Source organism: Chlamydomonas reinhardtii, chromosome 7 (assembly GCF_000002595.2).
Source record: "Chlamydomonas reinhardtii strain CC-503 cw92 mt+ chromosome 7, whole genome shotgun sequence".
NCBI lineage: Eukaryota > Viridiplantae > Chlorophyta > Chlorophyceae > Chlamydomonadales > Chlamydomonadaceae > Chlamydomonas > Chlamydomonas reinhardtii.
In genome coordinates, this window is record NC_057010.1 from 995,809 (window position 1) to 1,007,944 (window position 12,136).

Here is a 12,136-nt window from a genome sequence, read left to right on the forward strand (position 1 = left end):
ACAGCAGCATGTGGACCTCATGCACAGGTGTGGGGGGAGCAGGCCGCATCGCGGGCGAGGGCTCCAGTGCGTGTCCCCGGCATCACGGCATGCATGGATGGGACATGTCCCCGGCATGCATAGGCGGGGATTGAACACCGAAATGGGCACCATTCTGCCCTAACCCCCCGCGCTGGCCTCGCCTCAACCGCACATCCACATCAACAACTACTTTCAAGCACACCAACATCACCACTCTCTTCCCTCCGTTCACTCAATGCCTTAAACCCACCGCCTCAAAAACCCCTCCGCCTCAAAAACCCACCGCCTCACAAACCCCGCCGCCTCAAAAACCCACCAGGTTCAACAAGGCCGCGGACCTGGTCAGCGAGGTGCTCAACGGCTACTACGACCAGCTGGACGTGGCCGACGCCATGAGCCGCATCTACGTCTGGCTGCGCTACAGCGCCACCCGCCACCTCACCTGGCAGCGCAACTACAACACGCAGCCGCGCATCCTGTCAGCAGCGCAGGAGCGCCTCACCAACACCATCGCCAACGCGCACGGCCGCACCACGGGTGGGTGCGCCGGGAGCGGGGCGGGCGTCGGGAGAGGGGGCTGTATCTCACCAAGTAGCCAGGGAGACAAGTAGGGGGGAGGGCCTTGGGTAGGCGATGGCAGGATGTGGATAGGTAAGCGGTGCAAAGGCAAGCCACCCCGACCTCATCCGTTCAAACATCAAGCCACAGGCCAAGGGAGTGTGGAAAACCGGTCGCGTCACCTGATTCGGACACCGGTCGGTCTACTCGACTCCACTCAACTCAGGGGCTTTCACACACCTCGCTAACGCGGCTGCTGTCGTTCTACTGCGCCCTACAAACCGCAGGAGAGGCGCAGGAGTGGGTGCGCATGATGCTCACAACGGTGGGCCGCGGCGGCGACGGCCAGAAGATCCGCGACGAGATCCTGCACATCATGCACCGCAACCACATCCCCGAGCGCAAGGGGCTGTGGATGGAGGAGTGGCACCAGAAGCTGCACAACAACACCACGCCCGACGACGTGCCCATCTGTGAGGCCTACCTGGCCTTCCTGGAGGGCAACGGCAACATCGGCGCCTACTGGCGTGTGCTGTCGGACGCAGGTGCGGGGGAGCCGGAGGGGTTCTGAACAGGGGGTGGGGGTGCGCGCGCGTCGTGCGGCACCTGGCGTGTGTGCATGCCACGCATGAGCTCCGAAGCTGTAGCAGCACATGGGCATTGTCCCACTGCCACGTGGAGCCCGTGACCGGGCCCTGCTGCTCCGCACCCCACGTTGAACGCGCCTGCAACCCCCACACACGCGCCCGGCACCCCGCGCAGGCATCACGCGGCAGCGGCTGGAGGGCTTTGACCGCGCCATCACGCTGGAGCCCGAGTACTACCCGGAGAAGCGCGACGCGCTCATCCGCGACTTCCGCAACTACCTGGGCATCCTCAAGGCCGTGCACAGCGGCGCCGACCTGTCCGCCAGCGCCAGCGCCGCCGGCAACAGGTGCGGCGGGGTGGGAAGGCCGGGGTGGGACGGGCGGTGCGACTGGACAGGTCGTGCGCGCTGGGCAAACGCTTTGTCGGTTCTGACTCTTCATGCCCTTTTGCATTGCCGCCAAGGCCAACAACACGGCGCCGAGCCACCCATCGCGCGCCCCCGCCTGACACGTACCGTACTCAGCCTCACGTTTGCTCGCTGCCACCCGCTGCCACACACACACGACCAGGATCCCCGGCTCCTGCCGCGGCTACCTGGGCTACGTGCTGAGCCACGTGGGCGACAGCCAGATCCTGCCGCTGCTGGAGGCGTGCGTGGAGGCGCGCACCGAGCTGGCGCTGAGCGGCACGCTGCCCGGCAGCCGCGAGCTGCTGTACCTGGACCTGGCGCTGGAGGACCAGGCGCGCCAGGCGGCGGAGCGGGGCGTGGGCGCGGCGGGTGAGAGCGCAGGCGGGAGGGCGGGGGCGGTTGTAAATACCAGCCCAAACTAAATCAGGACCAAGCCAAAGCAGCGGAGCGCAGGAGTGGGTTCCGCAGTCGTTGCAGGGAGAGAGGAGGAGTAGGGAGAGCTGGGGAATGGAAGGAAGGGATGGGGTGGGATAGAGCCCTCATGAGGTGTTTTGCTGAGCACTCATGTGCTGCCGCTTGTGTGCAGGCTTCGGCGCCGCCGCCTTCATGCGGCCGCTGCTGCAGAACCTGTGCCTCAGCCTGGGCAACAACGAGGAGCTGTGCTACTGCCTCAAGGTGCGGCGGGTGTCAGTCAAATAGTAATGCTGACAATATACGTAGGTGCAGCGGGCAAGGGAAGGCTTGCTAGTATGTCAGCCGCTGCAGGTGGCTCTGCGCAAATCTGTGGCCAATGCCTGTGCTGCGGCTCTTTCGCATGTCGTCACACACTTTTGTTGCTGTTCCTGTTGCGGCGCCCCGTCAGGCCTGGAACGAGCTGCCCCAGTCGGTGCGCACGGGCGGGCGGCCCAACAAGGAGGAGGCGCTGCTGGCGGTGGCGGTGGTCAACCGCGTGCGGAGAGCGCTCGCGGACGTGAGTGCCGGGGAAGAGCGCACGGGTATGGCCGAGCGGGCTGGGAGCAGCAACTATGCACAGTCCTGACTGGTCGGCCCTCCAGCCGCTAGTTCCTGCTCACGCATGTATGCGTGCCTGCCCTGCCTGCCTACCTGCCTGCGTGCTTGACACCGCGCCCCCACGCGCCCCGCAGATCTCTGACCGCACCGTGAACCGCATCGGCGACGTGTCGTCCGCCTACGGCCGCGCGTTCGGCGTGGAGCACTGGGCCTACGAGCTGTTTGCGGAGGAGGTCATCCGCGGCGGGCCGGCCTTCGCGGTGTCGCTGGTCATCACCGCCATTGAGCCCATGCTGCGCAACGCCGCGGCGCTGGGTGCGTGGCAGGTGCGGCGCGGCGGCGGGCTTGGCTCGGCTGGGCTTAGGTGGAGAGGATTGGCGCAGGGGCCGCGGGGGGCGGTGCGGACAGGGGCCGGGCGGGAGTGTTGTTGCGGCATGCGGGTGCTGACACCTCGTTGCTGCTGTGTCCGTACGCAGGTGATCAGCCCCATTGCGGCCACGGGCCGCGTGGAGGTGGTGGCGGGACTGCACGAGGTGCAGGACAAGACCTACGACACGCCCACCGTGCTCATCGCGGAGCAGGTGCGGGCGCGCAGCGGTGCCTGTCCCGCGCAACACGAGTAGTACTCATGCACCCGCGCTGACACGACACAAACACACCGTCACTGCCGCCGCTTTTGCCTCATACCGGTTCTCCCCTTCCCCTGTGTTTGTGTGTGTGTAGGTGACTGGCGAGGAGGAGATCCCGGAGGGCTGCGTGGCCGTCATCACGCCCGACGCGCCCGACGTGCTGTCGCACGTGTCGGTGCGCGCGCGCAACATGCGTGTGCTGTTCGCCACCTGCCACGACGACGGGCCGCTCAAGCAGCTGCGCGAGGTGTGTGCGTGTGCGCCGGTTCACTCTGAACCAATCCCGCAAGGAAACAGTCGTGCGTGTGCGGCGGGGGATGAGGAAGCGGCGGAGCGGCTGGAGGGTTCAGCGCGGGGGACGAGGAGCGCGGAACGGGGTGAGCAAACGTAGCGAGGGTGGGCATGCGGAACCTCGTTGGAATCGGGTTTGCACAGTCCTATACATGTGACCGTATTTCACTCTGCCGCGTTGCATTCTGTGCATGTCCCCGCAGGCCAAGGGCAAGTGGCTGCACTTCACGCCCTCTGCCAGCGGCGCCGTGTCCTGGAATGAGACCACTGCGGAGGCGGCGGGCGCAGCGGACGACAGCTCGCACTCCACAGTGTCCAAGCCCACGAAGGGTGAGAGCAGGGCTGCTTTGCCGCACACCGCATTCGTGTGATCGCGCTAATCAAGCATTTACGGTGGGCACTTCAGTAACGTGTGTAGCTGGTGGTACTGGAGTAACTGGACTCAATTGTATTATGGCGGACCATCCTGCGTACGCCCGCTCGCCGCGCTGCTTGCGTATAACCAACATGCTGTGGGTGCCACGATATTCACACAGGCCTGAAGATTGAGGTGCCCAACTGGTGCGGGCGCTGGGTGGTGGGCATGGACGAGTACAAGGACGGCGTGGTGGGCGCCAAGTCCAAGAACCTGGCGGGCCTGCGCGGCCGCCTGCCCGACAACATCAACCTGCCCGCCTCCGTCACGCTGCCCTTCGGCTGCTTCGAGCAGGTGCGTGCAGGGTCAGGGCCAGGGCGATGCAGGGTTCCTAGGGTACCTAGCTGCTTGCCCACCATGCCCATCCGTTGGAGATTTCCTTGTTACTCATCCTTTCCCCCGCACGCGTTTGCCCTCCCCCCCCAGGCGCTGGAGCTGAAGGAGAACCAGGACATCAAGACCAAGCTGAAGAAGCACGTGGACGAGGTGCACAAGCACTCCAAGCACCACGCCGACCACACCACCTCCAACGGGACGGGGCCGTCGCCGGCGGCGCTGCTGGCCGAGTGCCGCAAGCTGGCCATGCAGGTGGTGGTGCCCAAGCAGATCCGCGACGACCTGGCGCAAGCCATGAAGGGCGCAGGTGCGCGGCGGCCGGGCTTTTGATGGAACACGTACACTACGTGATGAGCTGACGGGGCTGTACTAGCGCGAGCGGCGCTGCGCTCCCAATGCTAGTCACGTGTGTGCAGCTCCGTTTTCTGGGGTTCTCGTTTTTGGGGATTTCATGCCGCGCTGCTGTTATCCCCGCCTCACAGGCATCCCGCCGCCCGAGACCGAGGAGCGCTGGGCGCTGGCGCTGGAGGCCCTGCGCGGCGTGTGGGCGTCCAAGTACAACGACCGCGCCTACTACTCGCTGCGCAAGGCCGGGCTGGACTTTGACAGCGTGCGCATGGCGGTGCTGGTGCAGCGCGTGGTGCCGGCGCAGTACGCGTTCGTGATCCACACGCGCAACCCCTCCAACAACGACGAGCGCGAGGTGTTCTGCGAGCTGGTCAAGGGCCTGGGTGAGTCGCCGGGCTGTCGAGGCATGCTATGTTGTGAACCTCGTCGGATGTTAGGCTGTTTGCAAAGCTACTTGTCAGCTCGACGTCGACCTCGTCCCCCCTCGCCCTGACCCGCTGGTCCTCTCCCGGCCCTCCCGCCCCCCCCCTCTCCCCCACGTCTACTATACTACTGTACCTGGCTACGCCTTCACTTCTTATATAATCATGAATGTAATCCCCACTCTGCCCCTGTCCTCAGGCGAGTCGCTGGTGAGCGGCATGGTGCCCGGCAGCGCGGTGGCGTTCAAGGCCGCCAAGGACGAGGCGGGGCTGGGGTCGCCCGAGGTGCTGTGCTACGCCAGCAAGAGCGAGGCCATGTACGTGCGCGACAGCCTCATCTTCAGGTCCGACTCAAACGGCGAGGACCTGGAGGGATACGCAGGTGCGTGCGTGGGCGGGTGGGTGGGTGCGGCGGGGGTTGTAAATGCCAGCCCAAACGGCGGGAGCAAGGAGTTAAGAACAATGGATGGACTAGGGATTTTGGATGTTGCACAATGGCAGGGAGAACGGGCACGGGCGTGTGCGGAGGATGAGCTTATACACTCACAGGCACGCACAGGCGGGCACGTGGCGCCAGGCCTCTCGTGACGACGGTAAACCGGGGGATCTTTAGCCAAGGCTACAGGCCTGCCACTGTTGTTTGTCAACCTCTGCACCCGTGCGAACTCCGCTTCCTGCCCGTCACCTCCTCCTCCACCTCCACCTCTGCCTCCTCCCGGCTCACCAACAGGCGCCGGCCTGTACGAGTCCATCACCATGGACCCCAGCCTGCTCAAGAAGGTGGACTACATGGAGGACCGGCTGGTGCAGGACCCCGCGTACAGGTGCGAGGGAGCTAGCCCGGCAGGGCCAGGTCGGGCAGCAGCGTTACAGCAGACACGTTTGCGCCGCTCCTCGTGCTAGAATAAGTTGTAGCAACCTTTAAGTAGGCACCATGCATTGTTAGTGCCGTAGCGGCCCCTGGTGACTCCCTGGTACAGAGTTGCTGAACTGCTGTCCCATCATTCCCCGCGCCTGCTCCCTGTGACCTGGCCCGCCGCCCCCCTTGAATGTAACCCCCCCCCCTTGCCTGCCTCCCTTTTCCCTCCTTCCTCGAAGGCGCGACCTGCTGTCGCGCATCTGCCGCCTGGGCGCCTCCATTGAGGGCGCGCTGGGCACGGCGCAGGACATTGAGGGCGTGGTGGCGCCCGACGGAGCCATCACCGTTGTGCAGACGCGCCCGCAGGTGTAGACGTGAAAGGCTGCATGGCGGGTGCCCAGGGGGTGCGGGGGCCGGGAGCTGGAGCAGCACTGCGTGGGCGTGGACGTGTGTTGTGAGGGCCAACGGCTTTGGCCGTGTTGCCGCCGTGTGGCGGGCCAGGCGTGCGTCTGGTGTTCGTGATGACGGGTGTGCAGAGAGCTGGCGGCGGGGGGCCTTGGTGCTCATACAGATGTGTGTGGACTTTGACGCCATCCTAGAGGAGCACGTGGGTGGGAGGCACACCTATTTTATTGCGCCCGTTATATGTGTTTCCGCTCTGATGTATGGGTGTGTGATACGTTTGTGGTCCAGCCCAGCGGGCGTGCTCATCGCTGCCCGGAGTTTTACGCCCGGAGTGGGACCTTGGCAAGAAGATTACCGTAATAAGAGTAACTTCGTCTGGCGAGGGCCAAAGCATTGACATCACAGAGCCCGTAACAATTACGAGTTGCACCTGTGTGACAGAGATTTGTTCGCCGCCTTACAGCGTGATGGCCCTAGGAGCGCCGACGGAATGGCTGTTTGCCGGGGTTGCTTGCATGGCGAGGCGCTGGCGTGGCCTCATCAATACGCAAGTGTCGTCGTGGTGCAGTCAGGTACCGCGTTGTGCAGTGTCGCTCGAAGGTGGTGGAGACGTGCGGTGGGGTGTACAGTGCAGCCGCCCTCGCAGCTCTATCTGCATGCGGTGTGGGCGGCTGACGGGACGTTTGGCAGACTCGTTGGGTGCGTCAGTGTGGCGGTCAGTTGGAGGTGTGTGTTAATACTTAGTAGGGGAGCTTCCATGCGCATAGCGGTGCACTGGAAGCGGTCACAGGGGTACGACAACAGTGAGTTAGAGCGGAGGGCGTGTGAGCGTGCAGGGTGGTGTGTTGGTATGGGACAATTCTAGCGTGAGGGCGCGTTGTGTGTGTGTGTGTGTGAACTCTGGGGACGTGGGCACAGCATATGACTTTGACGACTGTGCAGATGCAGAACGGACACGCAAACAGTGGCAGTGGCAAGGCGGCATGAAGGACGCACATACAGCAGTTCATGCTCCCATGTAAATACCTGAAGATCGAAGTTTTCATGTCACCTTGGGTGTGGTTTACCGTGGCACCTGCGCTGCGCCAGCACCTCCGGGGCTGCACAGGCACCTCGACCTCCGCAAGCGCTGGGGCAGCATGGGGGCGGAGCCAGTACTCGGGGTTGAGAAGGGGAGGGATCTTACGAATCTCTCGCGGGGACACCCGGAGTTCCTGAATCCAGTCGTACACCGAGGAGAGCCGTCTCACACTGTCTCACCGTCTGGCACCGGGGCCTAGGTTTCGTGGCGTGTGCTTCGGCCATGCGTGTCTGTCGAGCGTTAGCACTGTAAGCACTCATAGCACGGTTCCAGCCCTCGTTGCGCTGGATGCAGAGCCAACACTGGGAGCAGGCGCATCCTGGCAGCTTGGCTCCGGCTTCTACTGCTACTGCGGTACTGCCCTCGACGAGTCAACGTCCATCAATCCCTACTGCCGTTACCCATGAAGTCTCAATGCCCCTGCTCCTGGTCGCAGGTCGCCGCACAGCTCAAGGCACCCCGTTACCGGTGCTGTTGCTGATATTGATGCTGAAGCCCCGGCCCTTGTAGCACCGGTGCGTAATGCTACACGATCTGACACACTCGAGGTGCACTTTACATCGCAGGCATTCAGTGTACCATTTGCATTTCGTAATTCGTTTATTGCCATGTCCTTGCCATCAAGCATGCGAGCGCGACGCGTTGCGCGGGCTTGCACCCGTTTCCACATGCCCCGGCTCCCTGAACCTCCTATATCACATGCACCAGGCACGCCAAACTACATCCATTTGAACAGTCACGACACCTGGTCTCATGATGGCACCTTGCATGGGTTCCTGGAAACGGTCCTGGAGCAGATGCGGCCTCAAAACCTGAGAAAAGACAAAGCAACGGCAAGACTCCCGCGCCGGCGCTGCTGCTTACTTATGATGCGTATCGCTCAGCCCTTGCTGGTTTTCCCCTCAATTCTCAGTCATCGTTCCACCGCTTGTATCCGTACAGCACATCGCAAGGACAACTAATTGCTCGGCCGCCTGTGAGACTTGCGACTGAACAGGTCAGCAATTCCACTGCCGCCTCGAGCCTCAGACGTGAGGTGCAGTTGCATCGTGACGCGTCACACAACCGTGTCGCAACAAGGGTCAGTATGCGCGTCACTCCGCAACCAGAAGGCAATACACTACGACCCTTGTTGATAAACCGCTCCACCTATGCACTCGGAAGAAACGCCAGCCTCCCAGCACCGTCACGCCTGCTTCGCTTGGCGCGACTCATACAGATGTTCTTGCTGCGCGCCCCCACTTGCCCCGGCTGCGTTCCGCCCATACGAAATGGCATCGCAGGACGCAAGCACGTCCATCATCCAGGATGGAACACTGTTATAGTCACCTCGGTCACCTAAATTACCGGTAGCATGGCGTTGATATCTTAACGGCAATATCGGCCTGTCACCAGCATTACGACCCCCGCTCTTAAAAAACCGTCAACGTGTTAGATCACCAGTACCAGACGCATTTCCAATGCCTACTCGGATCACGGCGCAGCCCGGGCATCCAATTGCGGCTGCTGTTGCACAGCAGGCACGTGCACTGCATGTTGAACTATTCGTGCCCTAGAGGATAACATACAAACGTCGCGCGCCAAACTGCAAAGCACCAGTCCTCCTTTCATACGCTCCCAAATCGCGCTTCGCCCGCCCTCCGCAACTGAATCCCGTGCACGCCGAGACAAGCTCCCCCGTGCTCCTAATCAGCGGCCCTGACGTTGGGACCATGCAGCTACCCTGTCTCACCATGCTTCGCGACGATTCGCCCATGCCAAGCTGATTGCTGCACACGCCGAACGCTAATCCCAACTATCCCGGCCCCACGCAACGTATGCTGGTGCAAGCCTCCCGCCTATCCGCAGCACAACATGCGGCGCCATGAACCGTGCTAGAAAGCCATGCTGCCACTATCCAAAGAATGCAACTGAATGGGAAGCATGCCGGCGCTCGGCTGCGCGTAGACCCCAACGCCGGCGCGCCCTGTAGATCCATGCGCATGCCATTTGCTTGTGCAATGTGCCCAGCCTAAACCACTGATGACCAGACTCCTCACTCGCAGCCATGCTTTGCGTTGCCCTGCAGCACGCTTGCTTCCCCAGTCGAAGATAACCCCCTGGGGCTGGTAAAGACCACCCCTCGCCCTGTCAGCCATGGGCTCTGGATAGCTCTAGGACCCACCCTTCTGGCTGCTGCGGCGGCCGCCGCAGCCGCCACCCGGCTGCTGCTTATACCGACACCACACGCGACGCCACCGTGGACTGCCACGGCCACGACAGCAGCGCAGCCCTGATCTCCCACACCTCACATCCGTACCCACCAGCCGCTAGGCCAGGCTCCACACCGCGACCGCAGCCACAGCACGCCTGTGCCTTCACTCATGCGAACCGCCGCCGTTGCTGTCACCGCCGCTGCTGCCCGCTACCGCCGCCTTCACATCTCCTCCAGCAGCGGCGCAAACTCGCGTTCTCGCGGGGCTCAGCTGCCCTGCAGGCTGACGCCGGCACCCACCACCTGCTCTGACTTCGCCAGCTCTGCACTGATGCGAGCCAGGTCCACACCATGCATCACACGCGGCGGCAGCGGCTTGCCATCCAGGTCAGCCGGCAGCATCTGTCGCTTCGAGCCGCGCGCGCCGCCTCCGCCGAAGCCACCGCCGGCCCCAGGGGCGGCGGAAGCTCCATCGCATGAGCGGTGCTCACTGTCGCTGTTCTCGTGGCTGCTGGTGTCGATCTTGGATTGTACAGACTGCGAGCGAGAGCAGCAAGAAATGAGGGGTTGTTGAGTCGAGGTCTTGGGTTTGGAGGGCATGCTAAGCAAGGGCACTCCGTTCATGGCCGGTGTATCACCCAACACTCGCACTACTAGACGCAACACGAGCTATGGGCACGGCGCACACGAACACCGCCCATGCTGTGCCGCTTCCCGTTTCCTTGCGCCCTCGGACAGCCGCCCCCACCCTCAATTCACACACGCACACACACACACACACACATACATATGTAGCAGGCAGCACATGAGAGGCCCACCTGCAGGATCATCATCAGCCTCTTCACCACCTCAGCCGCCGCGGGTCGGCGCCTGGGCACGGGGTCCCAGCACTCCTCAATGAGCGCGCGCAGCCGCTTGGGGCAGCGGGAGCGCTCCAGGCCGGCGGGCCAGGGCGGCCGCTTGCCCTGCACCGTCACCCGGTACGCGATAGCAACCATCTGTGCGCGAGGAGAAAAGAGGGATTGTAAGGAGAAGGAAGGATGAGCGTTGTACAGGTGAGGGCGCGTGTGCAGAGATGCAGGGTGGGGCGTGTCAACAAACGGGCGGCGGCAGGAGCCGCCGGCTCCGCTAGGAGCCTGGCAGGGCCCATGCCTCAGCCTCAGGCACAGCCATAGCCACAGCTACGCAAGCCCCCAAGTGGCACGTATGCAGTGCCAAGTCCAGGGGGGTAGCCATCCATGGGATGGTGTGTATCAAATATGAAGTGAAGTGCCGACGTCCAGAGGTACAGCGGGCACACGCGACGCATTCCATACCGTTGTTTCGCCAGCGGCAGGCTGCTGGTTCCCCCGTGTTTCCGTGGCGGCTAACGCTAAAATACTAAGTTCCTATTGAAAGCAAGTAGTCTGGAGTAGTAGTGGTGATAAGTAAGGCTCGTTGGTAAAGAAGCTGAGTGCATGCGTCTAGGTGGCTAGCTTAGCTGCTGCGGCGCGAAACCGGGACCCCGCGAACTCACCTAATCGCTCAGCAATGCAAGCCACGCCAGAGCCGCGCGCGCAGGGGGAAGCACACACAGGAAATGGGCGAGCGGCAGTAAGGCGTGGCGGACTCAAACGGCAAACAGGCGGCACAGACATACAAGCAAACGTGCAATGCGAGTAGTAGTGAGAGCCAAAGTAAAAACGTAAAAAACGGCACGACCACGCGAACAAGCATAAAAGCAAGGGCAGCCCAAAAAACGCAATGGGGTCCACACGATGCCCGGAGCACACGCACACACACTCACGCAGACACACACGCAAAGCCCCGACAACCAACAACGGCGGGGGAGGAAAGGTTAGGGGGCGCGGCGGGGCTCGGATGAGCTCCCACCACCGCGCCAACCCACGAGGCAACTCCCAGATGCACTCGTGAGCGGACAACCAACAACGGCGGGGGAGGAAAGGTTAGGGGGCGCGGCGGGGCTCGGATGAGCTCCCACCACCGCGCCAACCCACGAGGCAACTCCCAGATGCACTCGTGAGCGGACACAGCGGCGAGGGATCAAGGGGGCCCCGCGGCCAACAAACACGGGGGGGGGCGCACGTCAGGCCCGTTGTGCTTACCTGGAGGCCGTCGAAAGGCCGCTCGCCGACAATCATTTCCTGTTATCACGAGTGAGCAGAATGCAGGCAGCCGATTTAAATGGCTGCCCCGCCGCAATTTGATCGAACCCAAGCGTTTCACCGAATGGGCTGTAAAGATGTAACCCTGATGTCCTTGCTAGTTGCTTCCCAGCACAAGTTTGCTCCGCAGGCCAATATGCACCCAAAGAGCAGTGGCGTAGGTTCCTTCCACAACACGGGTACCGTTGTGCACCGTTGTGCAGCGTTGTTCACTCACCCACATAAGGACGCCTGTGGCAGGCAACAGGCAGAGGAAAACGAAGCTCAAGGGATAACAGTAGCCGGGCGATCAGTGGCTCTCGGTGGTCGAGAAATCAGCAGTGGTGGAACTCAAGCAACCCGCAGTTCCCCCAACCAAGCAACCAACCAACCAACCCCCCCCCCATACACGGGGGGGTAGCCAT

The 12,136-nt window shown here is 62.8% G+C and overlaps 2 protein-coding genes across 3 annotated transcripts in view; one reads left to right on the forward strand and one right to left on the reverse strand.

The window, feature by feature from the left end:
• On the forward strand, positions 1–7,326 carry CHLRE_07g319340v5 (uncharacterized protein). Its single transcript, XM_043063948.1, has 17 exons — positions 1–27; positions 341–558; positions 867–1,124; positions 1,342–1,513; positions 1,737–1,945; positions 2,163–2,251; positions 2,439–2,546; positions 2,722–2,913; positions 3,064–3,168; positions 3,311–3,463; positions 3,711–3,837; positions 4,044–4,216; positions 4,349–4,565; positions 4,741–4,989; positions 5,228–5,410; positions 5,759–5,852; positions 6,127–7,326. The coding sequence occupies exons 1-17, from the start codon at positions 20–22 to the stop codon at positions 6,257–6,259; spliced, it is 2,688 nt and encodes an 895-aa protein (XP_042922516.1). The 5' UTR covers positions 1–19; the 3' UTR covers positions 6,260–7,326.
• A 145-nt stretch (positions 7,327–7,471) lies between these two features.
• Positions 7,472–12,136, reverse strand: part of CHLRE_07g319350v5 (uncharacterized protein) — a 12,956-nt gene continuing 8,291 nt past the window's right edge. Inside the window, exons 18-21 of one of the 2 annotated variants that reach the window (XM_043063950.1) lie at positions 11,950–11,963; positions 11,673–11,711; positions 10,386–10,565; positions 7,472–10,104 (exon numbers count right to left, since the gene is read on the reverse strand). In XM_043063950.1, the coding sequence (XP_042922517.1) occupies positions 9,835–10,104; positions 10,386–10,565; positions 11,673–11,711; positions 11,950–11,963 (503 nt within the window). In that variant the 3' untranslated portion in view covers positions 7,472–9,834. The remainder of the gene's footprint in view (positions 10,105–10,385; positions 10,566–11,672; positions 11,712–11,949; positions 11,964–12,136) is intronic. The other variant, XM_043063949.1, reaches the window with a different exon arrangement.

What these genes read in the sequence shown, in the direction of transcription:
- CHLRE_07g319340v5 (XM_043063948.1), top strand. An exon ending in GCCAGCGCCGCCGGCAACAG is followed by an intron (nt 1,514 to 1,736) that starts GTGCGGCGGGGT and finishes ACACACGACCAG; the next exon opens with GATCCCCGGCTCCTGCCGCG. An exon ending in GTGCAGGACCCCGCGTACAG is followed by an intron (nt 5,853 to 6,126) that starts GTGCGAGGGAGC and finishes CCTTCCTCGAAG; the next exon opens with GCGCGACCTGCTGTCGCGCA.